Source organism: Erpetoichthys calabaricus, chromosome 4 (genome assembly GCF_900747795.2).
Source record: "Erpetoichthys calabaricus chromosome 4, fErpCal1.3, whole genome shotgun sequence".
NCBI classification, from domain to species: domain Eukaryota; kingdom Metazoa; phylum Chordata; class Cladistia; order Polypteriformes; family Polypteridae; genus Erpetoichthys; species Erpetoichthys calabaricus.
Genome location: NC_041397.2, coordinates 260,265,151 through 260,290,073, shown reverse-complemented (window position 1 = coordinate 260,290,073; position 24,923 = coordinate 260,265,151). Strand labels below are relative to the sequence as shown.

The window sequence follows — 24,923 nt, the reverse complement described above, 5'->3', positions numbered from 1 at the left end:
CATTTCAGAAATACAAGAAATTAGGAAAATCCTGTGCAGAAATACCCAAAGCTGTTGTAACAGGGGTCCTTATAGAATGGACATGTTTGATAGGTAGGAACTAGTGATAAAGGATCGAACCCTGGAGGCAGCACAACAGTGTAATGAATTGCTCGCTGCCGAAGTTAAAACCCGGAAAGAAAAGGAAGAAATGTTATTAGCTTTGCAAAAAACTAAGATAGAACCACAGCCCGATCCCGAGAACAAAAGGAAGAAATCAGACAAAAAGGACCCCCTATATCCAATTATTCACTCTCCACTCCCTTATAACCCCCTTCCTCCTCCTCTTCCTCCTGTCCCCACTGCTCCACCGGCACTTCTAGTGGCTGATGATCCATCTGGAGCAGGCCTTTACGATGAACAATACCATTATGATCCGTCCTCTCATTCAGATCCGGATGATGAGAACCAAGGTACTCAGTCAAGACCCCAGCCACAAGTGTCCTTCCAATCTCCGATTTCTAGTCATACTAGGAGTCAAACCACCAGGCACCCGGCCCCAGCATCAGGCATCTCCCCAAAACACCAGAGTTCCAGTACCCAATTTTCTTGCCCTTTAATACAGGTCCCCAACCCCAGACATAACCCCAATCAGCCCGCAGGAGCTAACAATCCCACAACAGTAATGATACATCGAAATTGGGATATCCAGGAAGTGAAAGATGTGGTGTCCGAACTACCCGACCCTAAGGGAGTCGGTGGCTTAAAATTTGTGGAACAGCTCCAGCAATTGGACGATATGTATAAGCCAAATGCTGCAGAATGGACACAGGTGCTGCGATGAAAACTAGGCACTACCTGGGCAACTGTTAATTATGGGACTTGTTAAAAACTGCAATTGCAGGAAAATATAAAAAGGGAACAAACTGGTCGCTCAGATCAGCCGCTAAGCAGCGGAAGGATGAGACGGTCGATCAGTAGGCACACAGAATACAAGACCTGATGGCAAATCATTCTGGTCTGGAAGACAGCGATGACCGTAACCGCGCTGCCGTTCCCCCTTTTGTTTCGGGACTAGGAAGTGACATTCAAAACAAAGTCCGCACATCCTGCATAGGCTGGGAGAGCGCTACTTTTGAGGAAGTGAAACGCCATGCAGAGCATGCTGAGAGACAATCTAAGCAAAAAGAATCTGATACACAGACTAAGCTGCTTGCAGCACAACTACAATATTATACAGGGGGAATGGACAGGGGCAGAGGATTCCAAGGCCATGGCCGTGGACGTGGCAATTCTTTCGGAGGAAAAGGGCTTGGGAGGGGATGGGGGTTCCCGTCTTCTAACCCTAACAATCCCTTCGCTCAGATGCCCAACCCTTCGGAGCAAACACCAGCGTCATATGCCTGCTATGGCTGCGGTGAGCTTGGACATTTCAGACGCGACTGCCCAAACAAACGCCCACCACCACCATCTCCTCTTCTCGAACCTAACGACATTCCTTGGTCCTAGGAATTAGCAGGGACCCCCAGCCATTTCTTCCAGTTTCCTCTGCTTACGCGTCATGCTGACACAGATTCTTTACTGACTATGATAGTAAATGGCAAGGAAACTGTCTTCCTTGTGGACACGGGAGCCACACGCTCCACTTTATCGCTGTTGGAGGTCCCTGCCTCGAAAGACACTGTGAGGGTTCTCACTGCTTCAGGACAACCACACACTTTACTAGTTTCAAAGCCTCTGCAAGTGCAACTCAGCACTGACAGCTCTCCATTAACTCATCGCTTCCTGTTAAATCATCTGTGCCCTGTCAATCTACTAGGAAGAGACCTCATGACTAAACTGTCAGTCTCAATCTCACTGACAGAACAAGGATTTTACTGCTCCATTCCTAAGCTCCTGTGCCAAATCTCCCCACATCCCAAACCCTCTTTTGCAGCCTGGACCCTAAACATCTCTCCACACACCCTTCTCCTTAAAGCCCTACACTCTTTTCCTTCATGTCTTTTTCCCCACTTGCAGGTCCCTGACACCCTACACTGTACTGCCCAGTACTTCCCTGCCGAAGTAGACACACCTTGGTTAGAATCTTTTCTCTCTTCAGGTACTTGCCCAGAGACCCTTCATATCCCTTGCATTCTCATTTCATCTACTAAAGCTGCTGCTTCAGTCCATCTCACATACTCACAGAACATTTTCTATCTAGGAGGTTCGGTTCCCCATGTTTCCTTGGCCAAATCTAACACCGTTCGTTGGGTCGAAATTGGGGACTGGGTTGAACAATGTCTAAATAGGACTGATTGGCTATACGTCGCACCAGGCATTTGTGACACTTCCGACCATTTGATAACTAAGGTGTTAATCCAGATTGACCTGCCGGTCATTCGTTCCCTCTGTTACCCATCTCTTTCTCTATGCTCTCTACAAACTGACTTTTTCCCATGGCTTTCTTCAATTCCTGACACCCTATGGTCTTAGGGAAAGAACGATTTTGGCAGGATCGCAAATTGTGAACCTCTGGTGGGTTTTCCGAAATCATCCTTCCGTCCTCGCCATGCGCAATTTCCTCTTTCTTCCGAGGCCGAACTCGGAATTGCTGCTGTACATAAAGACCTTGTTGAAAGGGGGGCTATAATTCCTATCAAATATTCTCCTGTAAATTCTCCTATTCTGCCAGTAAAGAAAACTGATGGCTCTTGGCGCTTTGTCCAAGACCTCAGACAAGTTAATTCTGCTATTTTTCATAGGGCACCGATTGTCCCTAATCCTTCCACTATTCTCTCTACGATTACTGCAACGGCTCGTTACTTCTCAGTAATTGACTTAGCAAATGCTTTCTTTTCTATTCCTGTACATCCTGATTCTCAGTTTTGGTTTGCTTTTACTTTTCAAAACCGCCGTTGGACATGGACCGTTATGCCACAAGGTTATACAGAGGCTCCTTGTGTATATGGCCAAGCGCTTGCTCAGAACCTGGAAGGCTTCTGGCCTAACAGGGGGAGTGCATTGATACAGTACGTCAATGATTTATTACTCTGTAGCGAAACAGAGAATGCATGCACACAAGATACAGAATTATTGCTCAAGTATCTTGCAGAAAATGGTCACAAGGTCTCTAAGACCAAACTGCAGTTAATTCCAACCACTGTCAAGTACCTAGGACATGATATCACTTGTGGTACCAGAGCTCTGTCAAAAGACTGCATAAACACTATCCAAAACCTTCCAAGACCGGTCACACAACAACAGGTTAAGTCGGGATATTCTCTGTGGCCGCATAGCTTTTGATGGGAATGTTTTCTTGTTGTGGAGTTGTGCTGCGTGATTTCCCGAAGTGGATTGTCCTTGATTTGTCACTGGAACTTGGATCGCCACGGAAATTAGTGTTTCCTTGATTGCTGCTGAACCCGGTTTCGCCATGGACTTTTTCATGATCTGGAAACTAGCGCGTATAAAACTACAGTAAGATGAATTCCTAATTTAATGAAAAGTAGTACCAGCTTGCGGCCTGAGAAGTTGTTTGATTGTAAATTTTTCTGAAAGATCACAGCCTTTACAAAATCTAGCTAACACTGCTGAACTTCCTCTTTCTGGTCGAATACAGTGGAATGAGCAGGCTGAGAAAGCTAATTGTGATTTAAAAAGTGCACTACTTTCTGCGCCAGCTTTAGGACTCCCTGATTATTCTCATCCATTCACTCTGTTCATGGACGAAAAGGGGGGATATATGAATGCAGTACTAACACAGCTTCATGGAGAAAAACAGAGGCCAATAGCCTATTTTTCGAAAAAATTGGATCCATTGGCTACAGGACTTCCAACCTGTCTCAGAGCAGTAGCAGCCACAACAGAAGCCGTGCTAGCCAGTACAGATATAGTGCTCATGAGCCCCCTAACAGTAAAGGTGTCTCACGCAGTACACTCCATTTTATTACAGGCCAAAACTTCACATCTCACTACTGCTAGGGCAATACACTATCAAAATGTACTTTGTACACTGTCAAACGTCATCATTGAAAGGTGCTCCACCTTAAATCCAGCCACTCTTCTTCCAACTGAAGAAGAAGGGGAGCCACACAATTGTCATGACGAAATAACTAAGGTCATAAAACCCAGACCAGACCTGCAGGAAACCCCTTAAAAACAGGGGAGATAATTTATGTGGATGGATGTTCCTTGCGATTGGATAATGGAACACCCTCAACCAGCTATGCAGTGGTCAAAGGTGACCACCTGCTGGAAGCAAACCGAATTTCTTCAAGTTTAAGTGCGCAAGCAGCTGAATTGATAGCTCTCATCTGAGCTTGTCAGTTGTCAGAAGGAAAAATCATAACAATTTACACTGATTCCAGGTATGCTTTTGGAGTCTGCCATGATCATGGAGCATTATGGAAATTGAGGGGATTCAAGACCAGTACTGGCAAGCCCTTCTAACATCAAAATTTAATAGAATCCCTCCTAGAAGCCATAACCAAACCATCAAAACTGGCAATAGTTAAATGCCAAGCCCATACTGGGAAACAGGACCCTGTCCACAAAGGAAACGAATTAGCTGATCACTTTGCTAAACAGGCAGCATATAATAATACACCAGTCTCTTTATTCCAACAGAAAGATGACAAAGACCCTGATAACCAAATTATCTCTTTACAGAGGACAGAGAAAAGAGAAAATGGTCCAAAGAAGGATCCCTCTCTGATGGGGTCTGGACCCATAAGCAAAATAACAAACCTTTCCACCCAAAAGCTTCTTTCCCAGGTATGGCAAAAATCGCACATGGCCTGGATCATGCTGGAAAGGATGCAATGACTCAAGATGTCGAGTGACATTGGGAAGCCACAGGTTTCTCCACGTATGCAGAGCAATTCTGCAGACGCTGTGCATTATGTCAAAAATTTAACGTAGGTAAAGGTACCCAGGTAAGTCCCGCTGTCACATCTAACCCAATGGGTCCATTCGAACAACTCCAAATGGACTTCATTGAATTAACACCGTCTAAGGGCTACCGTTACTGCTTGGTAATTGTCGATGTGTTCTCCCGATGGGTGGAAGCTTTCCCTTCCAAACATGCAGACGCCAAAACTGTGGCAAAAGCCTTGATAAAAGAAATCATTCCAAGATGGGGAATACCACAGAAATTGCAGACTGATAATGGTACCCATTTTGTATAAATCTGAATCAAGCTCCTCCTCCAGCCTGTCTGAATGTTCAAGCTGGAGTGATGTGTTTGCAAACACTGGCAACCAGGACTGGGGGTATAATCCGTGGGAAGCCCAGGAGCATGATTTAAAAACAAGGTTTTCTATAATTAAATCAGGATTTATGCTTGTTGTACGTATATTCCGAATAATACTGCCCCTGATGGCTCCATCACCCGTGCCCTCGCTGGTCTGACCGCTCTCTCCCTAGAATTGGCTGAAAACTCAGGCATCGATACCCGTCTTGATGAATGGTTTATATCCACCTTCGGCTCCTGGGGCCAATGGTTTAAATCCATTTTTGTTTCCCTTTTAGTTGCTTTAACTGTTATTCTTTTGATTGGCTGTTGTCTTATTCTGTTAAATCCGTTATTTAATCCAGAAGTTTTTCACTGCCTCAATAACTAAAGCTTATTTCCTCCACACAGAACGCATGCATCTTCTCTCCCAGCCCCAATCCTCTTCTCAGTCCACTCTCGACCTAGAATTGGCTGAAAACTCAGGCATCGATACCCGTCTTGATGAATGGTTTATATCCACCTTCGGCTCCTGGGGCCAATGGTTTAAATCCATTTTTGTTTCCCTTTTAGTTGCTTTAACTGTTATTCTTTTGATTGGCTGTTGTCTTATTCTGTTAAATCCGTTATTTAATCCAGAAGTTTTTCACTGCCTCAATAACTAAAGCTTATTTCCTCCACACAGAACGCATGCATCTTCTCTCCCAGCCCCAATCCTCTTCTCAGTCCACTCTCGACCAAGATTGTTTTGTTTGAACTATTCTTTCTTCAAAAAGGGGAGAATGTGGAATAATAAAAAATTTAAAATCAATATATTAAATAATAGTTGAACAAAGAATCTTGGACTGAGGACCTTTTGACCTATTTTAGCAGGTAAACAAATCTAAATTGCCTTGATGATTTTAAACAAATCTAAAATGCCTTGATGATTACTATCTGTGTGCATTTGGGTGGATGGAAAATATATTATTATGCAAACCAGCTGATGCTAAGAAAATGTATATGTATATATATTTGCAAGTATAAGAGTTCTTTGTGTTAACCATATGAATGCATTAAGATTGTTAAAAGAGGAAAACCATTACCTGTATAATCATTTTAACAATATAAGTATATTACTAGTTTGTATCAATAGGCTATGGATTAATTATTAATATGACTTACTTAAACTAATGAACTAAAGATTAATTGTTTATTAATAAGACTTACATATAAAAATTAAGTGTGTACACAAAGCTGAAAGAACAAACTTGCAACATTTCTGCCAAACTGCTGACTCTTAGTCTGTACTCAGGAAAACTGCTAATTTTTTTTTTTCCCAACGTCTGTGATTTTTGTTTAATCAACAGTAGTAGGTTCTTTCACTTCTTCTTCAGTTTATTTGAACAAATGTGTTGTAATATTACTAAATTCCCCCAAAGAATTGTGTAACCTGGTCTCATGACAGGCTGTCTCTGTAAGATGTAAGTCTCTGTTATAAAAATGAAGCTCACCCCCCCAAGAGGGGGCTGTTGCTAGTAACTGTCAGTGACACAAGCTGACAGGGGCTGCAGTGGTCTCTCTGCTTACCAAGAATAAAGAAATTGCTTTTTTACTCTATATCTGCTGTCTGCCTGCTGTTTGCCTCGAACCTTCGACCACACCAGGAAACGATAATTCCACACCAGGCCAGGGGGTGGTGGGGTGCATTGAACCTCTCTCTTTTCTCTCCACAAACCAAACACGAGAAATCCTTCCTGTCCTACCCCCAGAGGACGTAACTTCCTGTGAACCAGCTATAAAAACCCCTCATCCTCCATTCGTAAACAGTTCTGTTTTGGACTCTAACCAGTACACATTGTCAGTCAATCAGTCATTTTCCAACCTGCTGTATCCTAACACAGGGTCACGGGGGTCTGCTGGAGTCAATCCCAGCCAGCACAGGGCGCAAGGCAGGAACAAACCCCGGGCAGGGCGCCAGCCCACCGCAGGGCACACACACACACACACACCAAGCAAACACTAGGGACAATTTAGGATCACCAATGCACCCAACCTGCATGTCTTTGGACTGTGGGAGGAAACCGGAGTACCCAGAGGAAAACCACGCAGACACAGGGAGAACATGCAAACTCCACACAGGGAGGACCCGGGAATCGAACCAATGTCTCCTAACTACGAGGCAGCAGCGCTAACACTGCACCACTATGCCGCCAAGTATACATTGTACTCCACTTTAAAGCCTTTTGCAGCCAGGGAAACTATACGAGTGGCTGCCCCAAACCTTCATTGTGTGTCCGGCTGTTTCTTTCACAATATATACATACACAAAAGCGCCTTGGGGATTGCTTCAAGACTCTGGTGGTGGTAATTCCTCACCAATCCATAGGATGGCACTGTATTCTAACACTTCTTCTCAACCTCACCACCTCTGATGTCACTTCTGGCATCCATCTATCTGGACCTGCCTCTTCTTACCTGGCTTGCATTGAACCAAAAGTGTCTCCATCTTGAATAGTCTGACCTGAGACTTGCATCCTTAGTGACGTTTTTTTTTTGCTCAAAAGCTGATTATTATTTTGCCTTTACAATATACGGGGCTGCAGTGATGCCCCAAATTCTTATCTTTGTTTTGTCCTCTCTTACAACACACCCCTGAATGACTAAAAAGAAAGAAAACTTCTGACTTGGCTGTCCCAGTCACAGTGAGGCATTATTGCTGTTGCTATGAAGGGCTCCATACTGTTTCTTAACACACTTCTGCTGAATAATTCATTGGTTGAAAGTACAGTGAGTGTGTCAGAGAAAGGATGTTCAGCATTGTTCATAATGGCACTCAGTTTTGTTTTTATTCTCCCCTTTACTACTACCTCCAGGGGCCAGAGAGTGTTCCATAACTGCCCTTTTAATTAGCTTGTTAATTCGGTGGAACTCTCTCGAATTAATGTTACCAGCCCAGTACACAACAATGTAGAAAATCACACTGGCCATCAGAGAGTTATAGCACTTTCTTATATACCTCCTCTGTGTTCCAAAACCAGTTCAACCTGTCACTAATGTTGAGACCCAAGTACTTGTTGGAGTGGACCACCTCTACATCCACTTCCTGAGGACCAGACATAGCAGCTGTTTGGTGCGGGCAAAGTCAATAACCAATTCCTTGGGTTTGCTGGTGTTAAGATGTAGACAATTCTCCTTTCACCAAGAAACAAACTTCCTCACCTGACTCCTCTACTCTGTCTTTATCAATATACCCCATAAGTGCAGAATCATTTGAGAATTTCTGCAAGTGTCTTGGCCTGATGTTACAATACCAATTCCCAAAAAATCTAAAAATGTGTAAAAAGTAAATAAAAACAGAATGCAATGATTTGAAAATCTCACAAACCCATATTTTATTCACAACAGAACATAGAAAACATATCAAATGTTTAAACTGAGAAAATGTACAATTTTAAGAAAAGATTAAGGTCATTTTGAATTTGATGGCTGCAACACATCTCAAAAAAGTTGGGACAGAGCCTTGTTTACCACTAAGTACATTAGAACATTAGATCAATCAAACTGAGAACGGGCAATTCGTCCCAACAAAGTTCGCCAGTCCTACCCACTTAATTCTTCTAAAAAAACATCAAGTCGAGTTTTGAAAGCCCCTAAAGTCCTTCAGTCTACTACGTTACTCGGTAGCTTATTCCAAGTGACTATGGGTCTCCATCTAAAAAAAAAAAAAACTTGTTTGTGTGAAATTTACCTTTAACATTTCCAACTGTGTCCCCATGTTCTTGATGAACTCATTTTAAAATAACAGTCTCGATCCACTGTACTAATTCACTTCATCATTTTAAACACTTCAATCATGTCACCTCTTAATCTTCTTTTGCTTAAACTGTAAAGGCTCAGCTCTTTTAATCTTTCTTCTTAATTCATCCCCTGTAGCCCTGGAATCATCCTAGTCGCTCTTCTCTGGACCTTTTCTAGTGCTGCTATGTCCTTTTTGTAGCCTGAAGACCAAAACTGCACACAGTACTCAAGATGAGGCCTCACCAGTGTGTTATAAAGGTTGAGCAGAACCTCCATGGCCTTGTACTCCACACATCAGGGCGCTATATAACCTGACATTCTGTTAGCTTTCTTAATGGCTTCTGTCGTGAAGTCAATAGCTTAGAGTCCACTACGACTCCTAAATCCTTCTCATAAGGTGTACTCTCAAATTTCCGACTGCCCACTGTATATTCAAAGCTAACATTTTTACTTCCTATGTGTAATACTTTACATTTACTGACATTAAATTTCATCTGCCACAAATCTGCCCAAACCTGTATGCTATCCAAGTCCTTCTGTAATGATATAACGGATTCGACATTATCTGCCAACCCACCTATCTTGGTATCATCTTCAGACTTAACCATCTTGTTACTTATATTCCTATCCAAATCATTCATAAATATTAAAAATAGCAGACAATTCTCACAAGGTTCCTTGAACCATCACCCTCTATTTCCTGTGTCTGAGCCAATTCTGTACCCATCTAAAAACATCATCTCAATTCCAACTTTTTTAGTTTGATGTCCAACCTCTCACATGGCACCTTATCAAATGTTTTCTGAAAGTCCAGCTAAAAAATATTATAAGCTCCACTTTGATCGTATCCTTTTGAAATCCAGTATGCTAGTAAAATATGACCTCTTTCTTCTGAACCCATGATGACTGTTCTGAAAAGCTCCATGTGCTGCTCAATCGTATCCTTAAAAATTCCTTCCATTAATTTTCCTGTGATGCACGTTAAGCTTACTGGCCTCCAAGTTGCTTGGATCTGCCTGGTTTTCCAGTCGCAGTGAATTCCTAAAAATATGTGTCAGGGTTTATATCTGTACTCACTAACCTCCTTAAGAACTCGAGAGTAAATATTATCTGGTCCTGGAGATTTGTGTGATTTCAGCCTATTTAATCTGTGCTGTACTTCTCCCTGTATAATTTACAAATTAATCCATACCTCTTTAGTAGTCCTATTTACCGCGGGGAGGTTATCCATTTCTGCACTTGTGAAAACCTCAGAAAAATGCTTTCACTGTATTTTTAAATTCTCCTCTACTATTCCTGATACACTTTACCTCCTCCTTGACTGATCTTTTACTATTAAAATACTTAGTCTTATCTGCTATATTCCTCTCCAATTGCCTTTTAGCCTCCCTAATATCCTTCTTCATGGTTGCCCTCATGTTCTCATATGCCCTACGATTCACATTAGAATTATTCGTCTTACAGCATCTCTAGCAACAGTTCGTAAATGTTTGGGAACTGAGGAGACCAGTCCTGTTCTTGTCTGATATAGGATTCTAGCTGCTCAACGGTCCTGAGTCTTCTTTGTTGCATTTTTTTATTTCATGATGAGCCAAATGTTTTCAATTGGTGAAAGGTCTGGACTGCAGTCACACCAGTTCAGCACCCAGACTCTTCTACTACTAAGCCATGCTGTTGTAATAGGCACAGTATGTGGTTTAGCATTGTTGTGCTGAAATATGCAAGGCCTTCTCTGAAAAAGACGTCATCTGAATGGGAACATATGTTGCTATAAAACCTGTATACAAGGCAGTCCCCAGGTTACGTACGAGATAGGGACTGTAGGTTTGTACTTAAGTTGAATTTGTATGCAAGTCGGAACAGGTACATTATTTTAATAAATGCTATTGTTGAACCGACTGTAACCAAGTGCTCTGCCAATGAATAATGGAGTTTCACCTCTCTCTGACCTTTTTATTATTTCTACTTTATTTTCAATGGTGATGGTTTTTCTCTTCTTTACTGTATCACCAGCACTTGCATCAGATTTGTGTTTAAGAGACATTCTTGAAGGGTGAAGACAAAAGGTTAAGATGAGCTCTTTTGCACAGCACTGTACACGCTATCACAGCAGGAAGGCACCAGTCAACACGTCTGACGTACTGACAAGAGACAACTTCCTGCTATGTGCGTAACAGTACAAGCAGGCTTGCTATTGAGAATGAATGGGGGCGGCGAGGGGTGGTTCATCACCAGCCCACCTCACAGTCACCTCCACTACAGTATGCTGCTTGCAGTGTCCGCTCACCGCGAATGAACACGGTGCGACCAAAGGCGTGTAGTGAATTGCCCAACCCCTATTCAACAGGCAGCCATCCGAGGCACACTACAATGCTACCCCCGCCGCCCCGTTCAGCCACAACCGGGTCACCGCTTGCAGCATTACCAGCCATGTGTGCTGGGCAGGCAGTGAAAAGCCCCCCTCCGCTCCTTCCAGTCAGAAGCAGTAGCTGCTGCGGCGGTGTAGTGGGCGGGCAGCGAACCATCGTCCTCCACACGAGCGATAGCTGTGGCCCCGGTGACTATGGACCACGGGTCACTGCTTGCTGCTGGGAGCCACCCGAGGAACACTACACTGCACGAGCAGCACCCCCCTCCAGCCACCGCTTGCAGCATCCCTAGGCCGAAGATGATGGAGTGGCAGTCACTGAGGCGCATGCATCGCAGCTGCGTCCTCGTTCGTAAGTTGTAGGTCGGGTGTCCGTAACCTGGGGACTACCTGTATACCTTTCGGAACTGATGGTGCCTTTCCAGATGTGCAAACAGACAATTCCATAGCGTATGGAATTCAGTGCTGATAACAAGCCGGATGGTCCCTCTTCTCTTTAGTCCAGAGGACGCGGCGTCCATGTTTTCCAAAAAGAATTTAAAATTTTGTTTTCCATTTTGCTTCAGTCCATTTAAAATGAGCTTTGGCCAACAGAAGATAGCGGTGTTTGTGATCGCGTTCACATATGGCTTCTTCTTTGCATGATAGAGCTTTAACCTGCATTTGTGGATAGCACAGCAAACTGTGTTCACAGATGATGATTTCTGGAATTGTTCCCATGCAGTGATTTCCATGACAGAATCAGGCCTGTTTTTAATGCAGTGCTGCCACAGGGCCCAACGATCACGGGCATCCAATATTGATTTTCGACCTTGTCCAACTTGTGCACAGAAATTCCTCCAGATTCTCTGAATCTTTTGATATTAGGTACTGTAGATAATGAGATATTCAAAGTCTTCACAACTTTACGTTGAGGAACATTATTCTGAAATTATTCCACAAATTGTAGATGCAGATTGGTGAACCTCTGCCCATCTTTACTTCTGAGAGACTCTGCCTCTTTAAGATGCTTTTTTTATACCCAGTTATGTTACTGACCGGTTGCCAATTAACCAAATTAGTTGAAGCACGTCTCCGGTCCATCACAACTTTTTTGAGACGTGTACAAAATCAAAATGAGCTAGTAATTTTCATGAAATAATAAAATGTCTCACTTTCAATTATATTATCTGTGTTCTGTTATGAATAAAATGTGGGGTTATGAGATTTGCAAATCATTGCATTCTGTTTTTATTTACTTTTAACACACCGTCCCATCTTTTTTGGAATTGAGGTTGTATATTTATAGTCTGAGGTGTAGAGATTGAAGAAAAAAGCAGACAGGGCTGTTCCTTGTGGTGCTCCAGTGTTACTCACATCCATATCAGAGACAACAGTCCTTGAGCCTCACAAACTGTAGTCTGTCTGACAGATAGTCCATTATCCAGGACACCATGGCCTCATCCACTTGCATATCTCTGAGTTTCCTCCTTAACAGAGATGGCTGGATGATATTGAAGGCACTAGAGAAATCAAAACCAAAGAAAAAAGCAGACAGGACTGTTCCTTGTGGTGCTCCAGTGTTACTCACATCCATATCAGAGACAACAGTCCTTGAGCCTCACAAACTGTAGCCTGTCTGACAGATAGTCCATTATCCAGGACACCATGGGCTCATCCACTTGCATATCTCTGAGTTTCCTCCTTAACAGAGATGGCTGGATGATATTGAAGGCACTAGAGAAATCAAAACCAGTCCACAGAGTGCTGCCAGCTGTGTCCAGGTGAGAATAAGCCTTGGGGAGCAGACAGATAATCGCATCCTCCATTCCAATCTTTGGCCTATAGGCAAACTGCAGTGGGTCCTGGTGGTCTACTACAAGAGAACTCATATAGTCCAGGACCAGCCTCTTATAGGTCTTGTTGATGTGAAATGTAACTGCCACTGGACTGTAGTCATCAGGTGAAGAGCTGCCCGCCTTCTTTGGAAAAGGAACAACGCAGGATATTTTCCACAGCATCATTGCTTTCTGAAGCCCTAGGAAGATGCTAAACAGGTGGCAGAGGACACCACAAAGTTAGTAAGCACAGGCCTTAACACCTCAAGCACGGAATCCATCTGGTCCTGCAGGTTTTTCTGTGTGTTCCTCCTTACTTGGTCTTTAGGTATGCACAGTCCACACTGATGGTCAGAGATGGACTTGTCACAGCTATTTCATTTGATGTGGTAAGAGTTGTTGATGTAGTAGGGATGGTGTGGGGGGACATTAGAAGAAGGGGGCAGTAGGAGGGTTCAGGGCATTAGCTTTGTCCATATCCCTTTCTAGCTCCTAAGCCCTGGATGGTTTGAGTTCTGTAATTATGCAGAGTCCATTCCAGACATCCTTCATGTTATTCTGAATGAGTTGGTTTTCCATTTTAGCTTTGTAAGCTTCCTTTAATATACTCTGCTTTTTCTTTAGCACTTGCTTGCTGTGCGTGCTTCACAGCTTCTTTGTCGCCTGATTTGGAATTCTCTTTATCTCATTTAGAAGACATTTTAACTCCTTAGTAATCCAGGGCTTGTCGATTGGAATGCTAAACGTGCTGTCAGAGGAATAGACTGCTGGAGTATCACCGCCATGTTAAAGGTTTTCTTCTGTGTAAATGTGTTTCTTTAAGCTTAATGAAGAATGGCACTCTCATAGGAGGAGGAGGAACGCAAGCTTTTCTGCAAGTTCTTAGCTTCAGTACTTTACTCTGAGCTTCCTATTATCTGGTCTGATGTGTTTTTATTATACTTTGCCACTTCATTCAGGTCTTGTGTGTCCCAAAATCTGATGTGTGAATGAGGTGAAGTAAACCAGTTCACCTTTTGTCTAGTGCTAAAATTCACATCAGTTGCATAAAATTACTCATATGCAGGCAGTAAATTAGAGATGTCCATTGCTGTTATTTTTGCTTATAAACTATAAAGTTTAAGAGGTCCAGTCAAGTTTGTCATCTGCACATGGTATAATGATATACAGTATAATGAGTTGCAAGTCACCACATAACAAGGCAAATAAAAAGTATACCAGGCATGCAACATATGCAGTATATACAATTCTTTACAATATATACAATGTGTATTGTAAGTAAAAGGGCAAATGGAGGACCATGTTGCTGCATTAGGATACGGGTGTAGTTGGATCCAAGTAGACACGGTCAGCCCTGTCCTTGTTCTGCATGGATTTCCCTTCAGGTTCACCTCACTGTTTTTTCCACTCTTAAGTCCAATTTAATTTTATAATATTTCTCAGTGTTGCCCAGATAACTAGAATCCATCAAGCTGCCTTCAGTTTGCTGTGTCAGGTGTTCATCTAAGTGTCATGCATGAAGTGGCAAATAAAAAGATAGAGGGGTTATGGCATGTAAGGGTGGATTACGGACACCACGCTGGTTATAACCTGGGCTGCACTTGTCAGTTCTGCACATTATTTACATGACTGGAGACTGTTGTTTGCTGGCACTACTCCATAGCCACTGAAAAGAACACTTTGAGAGTGATGTGTTGCTGGGACAAAAAGAGGTTCGAAACAGTAACCTCAGAATTATTGTAAGTGTCCACTCTTTGCAAGTTGCAGAGGCATGTGTTGTAAGCTCAAAACTCAAAAACTCAACAGGCATTTTATATAGTGCCATTTAGGACTGTGCAGATGCCACAGTTTAACACTTTTGTCAGTCAGGGAAGGCTACCTGTTCAAAGACACAATGAAGATGTAATGGCATATGAACAGACCATCATAAGGGTCAAACTCTGAGTCTACCTTCTTACTCACAGAGCTTGTTTAGCAGTCTTCCATCTCAATATCCAGCACAGGCTCTTAGTAAAGCATGGTGGCTTCAACTAGAATTGTAACTCACACTGGATTAGTTGGTAAAGGATGACAGCTCTTCTAGACTAGCATAGCATGGAAGCAACAAGGCCGAGAGAGAGAAAGAGAGCGCCTGCCACTGTATAATACAACAAGCTTGTGGGTACAGTTCATTAGTAACAAGGCTGCTTACACAAAAAAGCAGAACATAAGAACATACAGTAAGAAATTTGACAAACGAGAGGAGACCATTTAGTCCACCAAACCATTTGTTTAGCTACTAACGAAGGTGTCCTATTATCTAATCTAAATTGTTCTTGGAGGTTGTCAAGGTTTCTCCTTCAACTACATGTCTCGGTTGCTGGTCTAATTGTCTCCCAACTCTTTGCGTAAAGAAGTGTTTCATGGCTTCAGTTTTAATTCACTTCCCATTAATTTCCACTGATGACCCCGAGTTTTTGATTCACCCTTAAGCAGAAAGAATGTTGCTGTGTCTACTTTATCAATGCCTTTGAGGATTTTAAATACCTGGATTAGGTTCCCACCCAGTCTCCTCTGAAAGGTTCTGCCTTGAACACTCATGGAGAGACAGAGGCTGCTGGCAGTGGCAGGATTCGAACCCACATCTCCGGAGAGACTGGAACCGGAATTCAACACCTGTGACTGCTCGGCCATGCTATTCACCACGGCTCAGCAGAGTGGAATGGGCAACAAGAACTTTCTGATTCAGAAACTACAAGTTTGCAGCCAGGATCTCTGTGTGTGACTGTGAAACACAGGCCAATTTTACATTGCATAATACTGAGAGACGGGGGACAAAAACCAACAGCATCAATTTAGACCCTTGCCATTTCCTAAGGTGGCCACTTTGTATTTTTTAATGGAAAATTGGGCCCTAGGCCTTCATATCTCCCTTTCTGGGTCCGTTCTTCATTGTCTGTATTGCCTGTATTCCAATTTCAGAATATTTAGCATGTCCAGTCGTCAGTCATAAGTATAACCCTATCTCCAAGACACTCCGCAAACATGAGGATTACATCTTCCTTCATATAATACATGTGGGTATGTATCAAAAAGAACAACATTTTTCCTTTTTACTTTCTTTGCAGTATGGGCACTTATAAAAATCGTTATAAAAAAATAAATCCTTACAGCCTTTCCTGGGAATAATAGCAGCAGGTACAGAACACTGCAGATTATGAAAGGTGGACTGTGTTAGTACTCAGACGTAATGTGCATTGGTAACACGTGGTATCAATTTTGAAAGTGGGGGTTTGGCAGGGTCTTGGTTGGGGGTCTCTATTATTTGCTTCAGTTAATGTTAGAATACAATAAAAAGAGAACATTATTTAAATAAATATTTGTCCACGTATTTACTGAAAATCTGACTGAGTCCACGCCTGTCCCAGCAACATCTAATGCACACCAGAACCATAGCTGGTCACTGGTCCACTGCCAACCCTCATCAAGCGACCACATGGCCAATGTGGACTACCCAGTCAGCCTAACTTGCACATTACATCTTTGGCATGCAGGTGGGACTTATGTGGACATGGGACCAACATGCAGACAGTGACCACGCCAGGATTTGAACCTAGTTTCCAGTAGTCATAAGGCAGTATAGCTAACCACTTTTCTGCAACGAAACACAAAAGTAATAAGGAACATATTTATGTATAACCTTGTGTATGACATTGATAAATAGTATATCATCCATAAGTTCCAAAACAGTACTGGACTCTGGTGGTACATATCTCTCTATTATAATAAAAAAATCTTGGGTTGAGACGTGATCTTCTCGGAAGACACTTTGAAGTCCCGCGAGACTACTTGCATGTCACACCCTACTTACAAACAAGCCCTGGTTATAAACAATTTCTCGGAGATACTTTAATGTCACGTGAGACAAGGAAGTGAGACAAAAGGACAGCTGCTGTACAGACTTTTAAATGATCGGCGCACAGTGCGACATGCAGATCACACAGCACGGCACAAGCAGCAACTGGCTTAAAGTGCGCCCCCTGGGGAGGGGGAATAAATCATTCACTACAGCTTTATTACTGGCCAATATCAAGAAATAAAAAATGAATGAAATGAAAATATTCTCTTTAAATTGTATATCGGTTAACCAAACCCGGGGGTTGGTGAGCGAAGCAAGCAGGGGGCAGAGCCCCCTAGTTATACATGATTTTCATTAGAAAGCTTTGTGCTAATTTCAGAACTTGACATTTGCAGATGTGGTGCCTAAGAAAATTTTGGACAAATTATACCAGTTACTGCTAGTTGTTTCCATTCTTGTTTTCTATGCTTATGCTTTATTGAACATTGTGCTAAAAATGGAAAAGCCACCAAATTTACAAAGTATAAATGACACAGCCACCCATCAATCCACCATGTATCCCATGTGATTCAGGTCAGGCTCAGGAGACCCTGAGTCATTCACAGCTACATTAGGTGCAGCCCTAGACGCAGTGTTAGAGTCATTGGAAGTTCTTTTTATTTTATAAGTGGCAGTTGTGATGTTTGTGAGAGACCACCGATCAACAATGTCTTTGGAAACTTTCAGTATTTTAGTAGTAAAAGAACAGTCAAGGAGGAGGTGTAATGCATCAGGAACAGTAAAGTAGAATTAAAAAATACAGACAGTGAAATAGCAGAGAAATGCTCTAAACTCTCATTTTTCTGAGGTCTTCACAAATGAGGAAGTGGATAACCTCCCAGAGGTAACAGGGAATACTAAGGTACTCATTGATTTGGAAATTGCAGAGGGAGCTACAGCACAGATTAAACAGGCTGAAAGCAAACACCAGGACCAGATAATATTTATCTTCCAGTTCTTAAGGAGACTAGTGAGTACATATAAACCCTTGTCATATATTTTTAGGAAGTTCCTGCAAACTGGGGAAACTCCAAAGGACTGGAAAATGGCCTATTATCCTGTTATATAGAAAGGGTGACTGGACAGATCTAAGCAACTATAGGAAAGTAAGCTTAATATGCATCACAGAAAACTTAATGAAAAGAATTATTAAGGATAAGATTGAGCCACACATCGCAAAAACAGGAGTTTTATTGAGCAGTCAGCATGGGTTCCAAAGAGGGAGGTCATACTTCACCAACATGCTGGAATTCTATGAGGAAGCAAGAAAAGGGTATGATCAAAGTGGAGTGTATGATATTATTTATTTGGACTTTCAGAGAGCATCTGATAAGGTCATGATGGATTGGCCATCAAACTAAAAGAAATGGGAGTTGATATATTGTGCAGATGAGTGCAAAATTTGCTCGAGGAACCTTATCAGAATTGGCAGGAGTCCATGCTAGGGCTGCTGCTATTTTTAATATATATAAATGATTTGGATATGAATATAAACAACAAGCTGGTTAAATTGATAACAAGGTAAGAGGACTGGCAGATAACAGAAAGACTTAGACAGCATACAGCTTTAGGCAGATTTGTGGCAGTTGAAATTCAATGTAAATAAATGTAAAGTGGGCGGCACGGTGGTGCAGTGGTAGCGCTGCTGCCTCGCAGTTAGGAGACCCGGGTTCACTTCCCGGGTCCTCCCTGCGTGGAGTTTGCATGTTCTCCCCATGTCTGCGTGGGTTTCCTCCGGGTGCTCCGGTTTCCTCCCACAGTCCAAAGACATGCAGGTTAGGTGGATTGGCGATTCTAAATTGGCCCTAGTGTGTGCTTGGTGTGTGGGTGTGTTTGTGTGTGTCCTGCGGTGGGTTGGCACCCTGCCCAGGATTGGTTCCCTGCCTTGTGCCCTGTGTTGGCTGGGATTGGCTCCAGCAGACCCCCGTGACCCTGTGTTTGGATTCAGCGGGTTGGACAATGGATGGATGGATAAATGTAAAGTATTACACATAGGAAGTAAAAACGTTAGGTTTGAATACACAATGGCTGGTCGGAAAATCGAGAGTACACCTTATGAGAAGAATTTAGGAGTCATAGTGGGCTCTAAGCTATCGACTTCTCGACAGAAGCCATTAAGAAGGCTAACAGAATGTTTATATAACATAATATGTGGAGTACAAGGCCAAGGAGGTTATGCTCAAGCTTCATAACACACTGGTGAGGCCTCAACTGGAGTACTGTGTGCAGTTTTCGTCTCCAGGCTACAAAAAGGACATAGCAGCACTAAAAAAGGTCCAGAGAAGAGCGACTAGGCTGATTCCAGTGCTACAGGGGATGAATTATTAAGAAAGATTAAAAGAGCTGCGCATTTTCAGTTTAAGCAAAAGAAGATTAAGAGGTGACATGATTGAAGTGTTTAAAATTATGAAGTGAATTAGTCCAGTGGATCGAGACTGATATTTTAAAATGAGTTAATCAAGAATACGGGGACACAGTTGGAAACTTGTTAAGGGTAAATTTTGCACAAACATTAGTAAGTTTTTCTTTACACAAAGAATGACAGACACTTGGAATAAGCTACCAAGTAGTGTGGTGGACAATAAGACGTTGGGGACTTTCAAAGCTCGACTTGATGTTACTTTAGAAGAATAAAGTGGATAGGACTGGTAAGCTTTGTTGGGCTGAAAGGCCTGTTCTCATGTAGAATGTTCAAATGTTCTAACTGCAGTCAGGAACTAGACGGCCATGTTGGTTCAACATCTGCTGGGATTTGTTCCTAAAGCAGGTGTTTAGGTATAGATGATATTTTTGAAATAGAAGAATCTACCATTACAACTGTAAAACACACACATAGTGGACACCTTCCAAAGCAGCATGTGTCCAAATTGTTGCTGATGCTGTTTTGACTGATGATTCTTAGTGTTATGCAAACTAACATTGGCTTATTGGCCTTCTTGACTCCCTTTCTGGGATCTTTCTTTAATGTTTGCACTGCTTGTGTTCCAAACTCTGAATATTTAGGATGTAAAGTGTTCACTTATGAGTGTAAGTCATGCAAGACAAGCACATGTGCAATCTGAAGAAATGGGCTGAGACTATGATCTGCTCTGCTCTACACTGCACACTGTGGCTTCCTTAAAAATGAATTCTGAATTCCAAAACATGGAAGGTTTACATTTTAATTACAATATTTTCATGATGATACTCAAAAGAATAAAGCTACAGTTAACATGACAGCCTGAATGACAAAGGAATCAGAAGCTCTGTTTACAGTTACTTTGGTCTGCACCACAGCACATGGTTTAAAATAATGCAAACTCCTTATGCTAACTTACACAAGTCTGGGACACGGTAGGAGACAATGAACTGGAAATGACAAAAGGCAACAATAAATGAATGACTTTAGGTATCTATAGCATAACTAACGTGAAAATTACATGGTGGAGAGGGTCATAGTAGTGCATCAGTTAGTACCGAGACTTTTGGGCTCAGTTCTTTGCCGAGATACTCTGTGCAGGCTGCCCATATACAATAGTTCCATCTCACAGAGGTGTAGTTTAGGCTGATTAGCAAATCTAAATGGTGCATGTAGATGTAAATGTGAGTGTAAACGTTAGGGTGCACTGTAAGGCACAGCTACTCCTCTCACGCCCCAAGATTGTGAAGAAGTGCTTTAATCTCCTTTGACCCCCAAACTCAATCCACTCTTTTTCGTGGAGTGAACAGCCTCAGTGTGCAGAAGAAGCATTTGAAAAACTTTCATATTTTGTGAATACCTTCTTAAATGACTCCTACACTAGTCCCCTAAAAATGTATTACTTTATATAATCATTTGATGAGAGTGCATAACATGACAACTTTGTTGTTGGTGAAGTCTGTTCCTCATGTTTAAACCAACATGGATTATATTATTAATTTGATAAACATTAATTTAACAATTATGCATTTGTGCTTGTGACACCTGCAGTATGCACTCAAGAGTGACAAGCATCAGATGTTTCCGTGCTTTGTTATCACAAAAAATAAAAAGCAATTTAACCTGTTTGAATGTTAAATGAAACATGTTCAAGTGAAAACATCAAACACTTAATTTTTTTCTTTTCATTCTGATTTTTTTCTAGGAAAACCTAACATTTAAATGTAGCAGCAATATCAGTACAATATGTATCAGTAATCGGTCAGCTAACTAACATCAATATCATTATTGGTTAAAAAAAATCCACATTGGTTTGCGTCCTCGTCTCTATTATGGCAAGAGAGAGTACAAAGGTTGAATAAAAAGTATCAGGCCTAAAATGGCGGATTTCCTCTAACTCTCCTGTGTCACTTTATTTATGGTAGCCACATCAAAAACAGACAGAAAGCCTTCAAATGTAGTTGTGCCAACAGTGAGATTTTTCAGAAAAGATGGTAGAAACTGATTTTTTCCACCCACCTAGAGCAAGCTTGATAACACATCCAGCCCTACCTCAGTTACAAGCTGGAGGTCGTTCACATAATTCTCTTCAGTCACAATTAACTCATGGATGTAACCTTGTCTTTTCCTCTCTGTGGGTGTCAGCATATCCAGTAAATGCAAATCAGCGCACCCTGCAAAACAAAACACGGGAACAGTCTAATTGTCTTATTTATGAAGAATGGGGGTCTGAACACATACAGTAACAGGAAGAGGAATAAATGCCACGAGAAAATATTAACTATGTAGACTCTAGTAATTGTTGCCTCTTTAAAAATCAGAAAACGTTTGATGATGACAGGCCAGAGTGACTTTCTCTATACATATAAAGGCCCTGTCACATTACACAACTTTTCCTGTGATTTCCAGGTTCAGACTAAATGTACAGGATGTTAGCAAGTCAGAGGTAATCTTGGCCCACTCCCGTAACCTCCAGTTTTACTCAGCCCATGCAACTTGCCACAACAAAATCAAAATCTAAAGTCACAGGGGTGGGACCTGTAAGTAGGAGAGTTAAGAACCAATGAGCACTCACCTGTCTGCACAACGTATATAATGTAGCTACAATAAATAAAGAAAATGGGTGCTTTGGTCCTGACAAACAGAAGAGAGACATGTAATGTTTTAAGAACCACAACTGGCAGAAAGTGTGGCTGAATATGCCATATCTGCAAACCTCCAGATGGGCACCAGCTCCTTCAGACAGCATTAATTTGGAGATGTAAAACTGTGCTGGAAATGTGTCATCTAATTTGGACTGGACTGCCAATACTGATGCTCTGTGTAAGAAAGGACAGAGCCGGCTATACTTCCTTAGAAGGCTGGCGTCCTTCAACATCTGCAATAAGATGCTGCAGATGTTCTATCAGACGGTTGTGGCGAGCGCCCTCTTCTACGCGGTGGTGTGCTGGGGAGGTAGCATAAACAAGAGGGACGCCTCACGCCTGGACAGACTGGTGAGGAAGGCAGGCTCTATTGTAGGCATGGAGCTGAACAGTTTGACATCTGTGGCAGAGCAACAGGCGCTGAGCAGGCTCCTGTCAATAATGGAGAATCCACTGCATCCACTGAACAGTATCATCTCCAGACAGAGGAGCAACTTCAGCGACAGATAGCTGTCAATGTCCTGCTCCATTGACAGACTAAGGAGATCGTTCCTCCCCCACACTATGCGACTCTTCAATTCCACCTTGGGGGTAAACGTTAACATTATTCAAAGTTATTGTCTGTCTGTATACCTGCATTGTTATCACTCTTTAATTTAATATTGTTTTTGTATCAGTATGCTGCTGCTGGAGTATGTGAATTGCCCCTTGGGATTAATAAAGTATCTATCTATCTATCTAATTTGACATACCTACCCTGTGATTTCTAGCTGAGGAATCTGAAATACTCAAGCAATGACATAAACAACTGGAGCCATTTAAATATTCCTCGTCACTGCGTTCCACGCATTGTACTGTACTTGTGGATGAGCATTCATTCATTGGTTGTTAGCTGTAAAAGCACATACAGCCCATCCCTGCAACTAAAGATCAAAACAAACAGGCTTGACTTTGTGGGAATGAATCACAGGGCATGTCACATTACATGACTGCCTCCACGTCGCTAAGATTATGTAAATGAAAGCTACAACTGAAAACTGACAGAAAAGGCGTGTAATGTCATATGGCCTTAAGTGAAGAAAAAGATTTTAATGATCATGTAAAATCTACCTCCTCTTTTTTGTCTAATGTCGACCGCTTGTAGACATGAAGCGGTAAGATATTTGATAGAATGAATATAATATTCACAGTAAAATTACACTTCTGGCTGGTGTTAAAAGAGGCAAGTGTTCTTGTAAAAAATGTCACGATACTTGGAGAGATACTAACCCCTATCGGGTTAACTAAGAGAACAACTGAAAAATGGATATATGATGTTAAAATAAACCTCAGCATAAGTGGCCTCAGCAAAGTCAGGTCTCCTTAGATGCTTTTGACATCACCCCTGAGTGCTAACAATTCATACTATTTTATAACAACTTTTCTGCAGCGTAGAATCAAATATAAAAATGATCATTTTAAACTGACTTTATTTCATCTCATTTTATTGTCATTACAATGTAAAGGCATTTGTTGGTAGAACCACAGGTGTTAAAATATGCTGCAATAATATAGTTCAGTATATGGTAAAATGACACAGCAAGCAACTGACTTAAACCCTAGACAGTTAAAATAAGTACAATATACAGGCATTCATAATGAAAGATAAATTAATAAGTATCTAACTAAATAACAAAACACTAGCGACTGTGTGTGTATGGTCCCTTGGAGCAATCTGATTGGGTCAGTTTGACTTTGGTCTGGTTGCTCATTAAAATGAGATTGATACAGGAAGCGCCTGGGAAGGAAGGATGTAAGAGGATCACTGAGAGCCACCTTCAAACATTGGGAGTATTTGCAAGAATATGAATGATGTTTTTACAGCAGGTAATGGGGACCCATCAACTATTGTTGGCAGTCAAAAAGTGAACAGAATGCCAGCAGTCGGCCTCCAAATGGCAGTCTGAGAAGCAGATTTTACAAGAAAGCAACCGAGTGAGAAAGCACCTACCAACACAGCTTGGCACACATACAGATCTTGAAGAAAGGTGTAGGATAAATGATGAGGGAACATGTAGGGCAAAATATACCAAAAAAAAAAAATATATATATATATACACACACATATAGTATATGTACACACAGTCATGCTCAAAAGTTTAAATACCCTGGCAGAATTTGTGAAATAATGGCCATTGTTGGAAAATATAAAAAATAATGCAGAAAGCTTTCCTTTTAATTAGACAGTGTGCACAAGTGAAGCAATTTATTATCACATACTGTACTTGTGTGTGGGCAGCTCTACCACCTGAGAAAATCAAGGGTCTCATCCTCATCTATCGTAAAAGACTGTATGCCATCATTGATGCTACAGGGGGCAATAAACAGTATGAAGAACTAAGGGTATGCAAACTTTTGAAATGGGACCATCTCATTATTTTCCTTATTACTTTGTTTTGTTTAATGGTTTTGCTATTCTATGATGTCTTACAGTTTAATTTGGATTCCTTAAAAAGTAAATTAAATGTCTTTTACCTGATCAGTCATCCTTTCCTTAAAGGTACACATCTTACAAATTCTACCATGGTACATAAAGTTAGGAGTACAATTGTATACCTTGACATAACTTCAACACAACAGTCCTGAGTTATAATCTTACTAATACATTCTTACAGCGTGTGTGTGTGTGTGTGTGTGTGTGTGTGTATTATATACTTTGACCCCTGCTTGCTTTGCTCGCCAACCCCCGGGCCTGTGCTATGTGCTAGCCTCTTTGCAGTTCTGCAGCTCGCGTATGGAGATGCGGATGTACAATTTAAACTGATTGTTATTTACATGGGAATTGTTACATATGCATAATAGAACTAA

The 24,923-nt window shown here is 41.8% G+C and overlaps 1 protein-coding gene across 4 annotated transcripts in view; it reads right to left on the bottom strand.

Annotated features, from left to right (window-relative positions):
* The window catches only part of itsn1 (intersectin 1 (SH3 domain protein)), a 282,819-nt gene that overhangs the window by 31,533 nt on the left and 226,363 nt on the right, over positions 1-24,923 (bottom strand). For all 4 annotated transcript variants that reach the window (XM_028800700.2, XM_028800701.2, XM_028800703.2 and 1 more), the window contains one exon: positions 21,484-21,605. In XM_028800700.2, the coding sequence (XP_028656533.2) occupies positions 21,484-21,605 (122 nt within the window). The remainder of the gene's footprint in view (positions 1-21,483; positions 21,606-24,923) is intronic.